Source organism: Nicotiana tomentosiformis, chromosome 10 (assembly GCF_000390325.3).
Source record: "Nicotiana tomentosiformis chromosome 10, ASM39032v3, whole genome shotgun sequence".
NCBI lineage: Eukaryota > Viridiplantae > Streptophyta > Magnoliopsida > Solanales > Solanaceae > Nicotiana > Nicotiana tomentosiformis.
This window is the reverse complement of record NC_090821.1, coordinates 44,690,880-44,694,899: the sequence shown is the minus strand read 5'-3', so window position 1 is coordinate 44,694,899 and position 4,020 is coordinate 44,690,880. Positions and strand designations below refer to the sequence as shown.

General features: G+C 40.4%; 1 protein-coding gene across 1 annotated transcript; it reads right to left on the bottom strand.

Moving 5' to 3' along the window:
- Positions 1 to 882: 882 nt before the first annotated feature.
- On the bottom strand, positions 883 to 3,181 carry LOC138900099 (uncharacterized). The gene is made up of 2 exons (XM_070186806.1): positions 2,756 to 3,181; positions 883 to 960 (listed from the first exon to the last, which is right to left on the bottom strand). Exons 1-2 carry the CDS (start codon positions 3,179 to 3,181, stop codon positions 883 to 885), a joined length of 504 nt encoding a protein of 167 aa, XP_070042907.1.
- Between the last annotated feature and the right edge of the window lie 839 nt (positions 3,182 to 4,020).

The window sequence follows — 4,020 nt, the reverse complement described above, 5'->3', positions numbered from 1 at the left end:
TGAAGGCACCAATAATTAAGTAGAAAGAGAAGCAGTTATTTTAGGAGTTCAATGGTGTATTGCCAATGGTTTTACCAAAATACACTTGGAAGCAGATTCATCACTATTGATTCATTGGCTCAGCAATGATGGTGAGCCACCTTGGACACTATAGATACAAGTACAGAACCTGCAAAACCTACTCCAATAGTGTGAGAAAACCTATTTCTTACATGTCTACAGAGCAGTCATTTGCCCAGCTGATTCTTTGTCAAAGCCTAGCCACAATTTGTCAACCATAATCAATTATCAGTCCATTCAATCCCTTCCTAATCACATCAGAGGTCAGGTTCAGCAGGATCTTCTTGGCACACCTACTTTTAGACACAAGAAAACCACCAGCATCATCATACCACCATAACTTGACTCTACTTCCAATTCATCACATGGTTATGGTTTAAAAATATGAACTCAGTGGAGCAGACCTAATTGTCCAAACTAACATGAATAGTAGAATGGGCAGCCTATGAACCATGCAACCATTAAATTCCATCCAGCCTTTAATGTGGTGGAGAAATGACACCAGCAGAGCAAAAGGCGTACACCATAACCAAGCACAGCAGGGAGAGGAAAGGAGGCCAGTTTTTACACTAACCTTGTTTCTTCTTTTTGCAGGAACATTAGGCATACTCAGAGTATTGGACGACATTCAATGTGTGGTATTAGCACCTTGTGTGCTCATTCTATTGAATACTGGCCAATGCAATTGGATATGCCAACTCATTCTTGACCCAGCCCTAGATGCACATTAACCGGCGGCTAGAATCCACAATGTTCAAGGCCATAACACCTACACAAATACTAAGGAATTCATCAACAAGAAACATCATAGGATCTCAACACTCAGAAATCCAAGCCATCGACAATTAACACCTTGCTCCTCAACTCAGCTGCAGCAGGTCCATCTCCAGCAATCAGCCACTACAGAGTTCCAGCTGAATAGTCCCAGGAGTCCAAACTTAGCAAGCATGAATTGACAAAACACCCGTTCCCAGCAGCAAAAAACAAGACACTACACCATATTTCTAAGAAGCGAGAAGCCATCATTTCAACATGCTTGTTTCAATTTAGAACTGATGTGTGAATTCATTGGCGTCGGCAACAATTGGATGGTTCAAATTAGTAGCTTAGTATTTTTCATTTATCATTATGATGCTGCTACATTGTATTTGGTAGCAATAGCAATTGTCTTTCTTTGTTCCATTATTTTTCATTTACGTGAACAATGTGTAACCTTGTCCCAATTTGGGACTTATTTTATATATATATATATATATATATATATATATATATATATATATATATATATATATATACTAGGTGAATAACCTAGTAGTATAATTAAAAAAGAAAACCACGAATCCATATATGTGTTTTGTTTTCAATTCTGAGTCCAATTCGACTCTAAAATCTCAAATTCTTATTTTTCAAAACATAGTCAACATTTTCCAAAAGTTCTCTTCAAATTCCATGGATTAGATGTTAAATCTCATAAACAATCATGTAATATAATTGAAATTGGATAAAATCACTTACCTAATAGTTGTTTATGAAAATCTCTCCTCAAAATCCCCTCCTACCGAGTCTAGGGTTCTAAATGTGATAAATGAAGCTAAGTCCCAAATTCCAATTATATTGTTCAGTTGTAGGTCTCGCAAATGCGACCTGGGGTTTGAAAATGCGAACCCCATAAATGCGGTAACTCCATCACAAAAGCGATGCCTGCGAATCCCAGGGGATGTCACAAATGCGATTTCGTATTTGCGAAGTCAGCCCCTTCACAAAAGCGGCCCAAACAGTCGCAAATGCGAGATGCCCCAGCCCAGGTCCCCATTCGCATTTGTGAGGTTGGTTCACAATGCAAAGCCTGCCATCCCACTAACCCCTTCGCAAATTCATAAGTATTTCGCAAAATCGGTTACCGCAAATGCGAACCAGTGCTCACATTTGTGATAACTGCAGCACCAGCACACCAGCTGCTAAGAAACCTGTCCAAATCAATCCGAAATGTGTTCGAAATCACCCGAGAACTCGGGGATCCACACCAAACATTCACATACATCTAAAAATCGTATGAATTTGCTCGCGTGATCAAAATACTAAAATAATATCTGGAACCATGAATCGAACACCAAAACATATAGAAAATTACAATGAACTCAAGAATCACTAGAATCACAACTAAGCGTATGATTCCCACCAAACCAACTCGGAATGACAGCAAATTTTACAGACAAGTTCCAAATGAGAAAACATACCTATTCCAAGTCCTAAAACCAAAGTCCATACCCAATAGCCATAAAGTCAATCTACGGTCAAACTTAGGATATAACTAAACCTTCAAAATCTCAATTTTTGACAAAACAAACCAAATCAACTTAGGAACCTCCGAATCCAATTTAGGGAATACGCTGAAGTCCAAAATCACTATACAAACCTACTGGAACCATCAGAATATCGTTACGGGGTCGTTTTTACAAAAGTCAAACCTCGGTCAACATTTCTAATTTAAGCTTCAAAACCATGAACCAAAGGGTCCAAATCATTCCAAAACTTTCTTGAAATGAAACCAATCATCCCCGTAAGTTATAAAGCATCAAACACACATAAGGGAAGCTTCAAATAGAGAAACGAGGCTCAAATACGTAAAATGACCGATCGAGTCGTTACATTCTCCCCCTCTTAAATAAACGTTCGTCCTCGAATAGAGACATACATGAAGTGCCAAAAAGATGGGGATAAGGCTCCATATATCATGCATGGTCTCCCAAGATGCCTCCTCGACTGGTTGACCTCTCCATTGAACCTTCACCGAAGCAATATTTTTTGACCTCAACTTCCGGACATGCATGTCCAATATAGCCATCGACTCCTCAACATAGGTCAAATTATTCTCTAATTGAACTGAGCTGAAATCTAACACATGAGATGAAGCACCATAGTACTTCCGAATCATGGAAAGATAAAACACCGGATGAATTCCCGATAAGCTGGGTAGAAATGCAAGTCTGTAGGGCACCTCACCCACTCTCTCAATGATCTCAAAAGGACCACTATACCGAGGGCTCAACTTGTTGTTCTTCCCAAATCCCATCACACCCTTCATGGGTGAAACTCTGAGTAAAACCCTCTCACCCACCATGAATATTGCATCATGAGACCTCCGATCAGCATAACTCTTCTGCCTGGACTGTGTTGTATGAAGTCGATCGAAACAACATCACCTTCTCCAAAGCATCTCAAACCAAATCAGTGCCCAACAACCTAGCCTACCTAGGCTCAAACCATCCAACTGAAGAATGAAATCGCCTCCCATATAAGGCCTCGTAAGAAGCCATCTGGATGCTCGACTGATAGCTATTGTTTTAGGCAAACTCTGCGAGCGATAGAAACTGATCTAATGAACCCCCGAAATCGATAACACAAGCACATATTTTGTCCTCTTATATCTGAATAGTGCGCTCGGACTGTCTGCATGTCTGGGGATGAAATGTCATACTTAGCTCGACATGTGTACCCAACTCAAGCTCTACATCTCTCCAAAAAATACGATGTGAAGTGCGTGTCTCGATCAGAGATAATAGACACCGACATACCATGAAGACGAAAAATCTCACAAAGATAAATCTGAGCCAGCTGCTCTGAGGAGTACGTAGTCATAACTGGAATGAAGTGTGCAGACTTGGTCAGTCTGTCCACAATGACCCACACTGCATCAAATCTCCTCCAGGTACGTGGAAGTCCAACTATAAAATCTATGGTGATACGTTCCCACTTTCACTTAGGGATATCAAGTCTTTGAGTAAACCACCTAGTCTCTGTTGCTCGTACTTTACCCGCTGACAGTTCAAACACCAAGCCACATACTCCACAATATATTTCATCATTCTCCTCCACTAGTAGTGATGCCTCAAGTCCTAGACATCTCTGCGGCACCCGGATGAATGGAATACCGCAAACTATTGGCCTCCTCCATAATCA

Bases quoted from the DNA above. Each gene is read 5' to 3' on its own strand.
- LOC138900099 (XM_070186806.1), bottom strand. From the start codon at position 3,181: ATGGTGGGTGAGAGGGTTTTACTCAGAGTTTCACCCATGAAGGGTGTG. The intron at 961-2,755 runs GTATGTCTCTAT...GGAACTCTGTAG, and splicing joins CCATCTTTTTGGCACTTCAT to TGGCTGATTGCTGGAGATGG.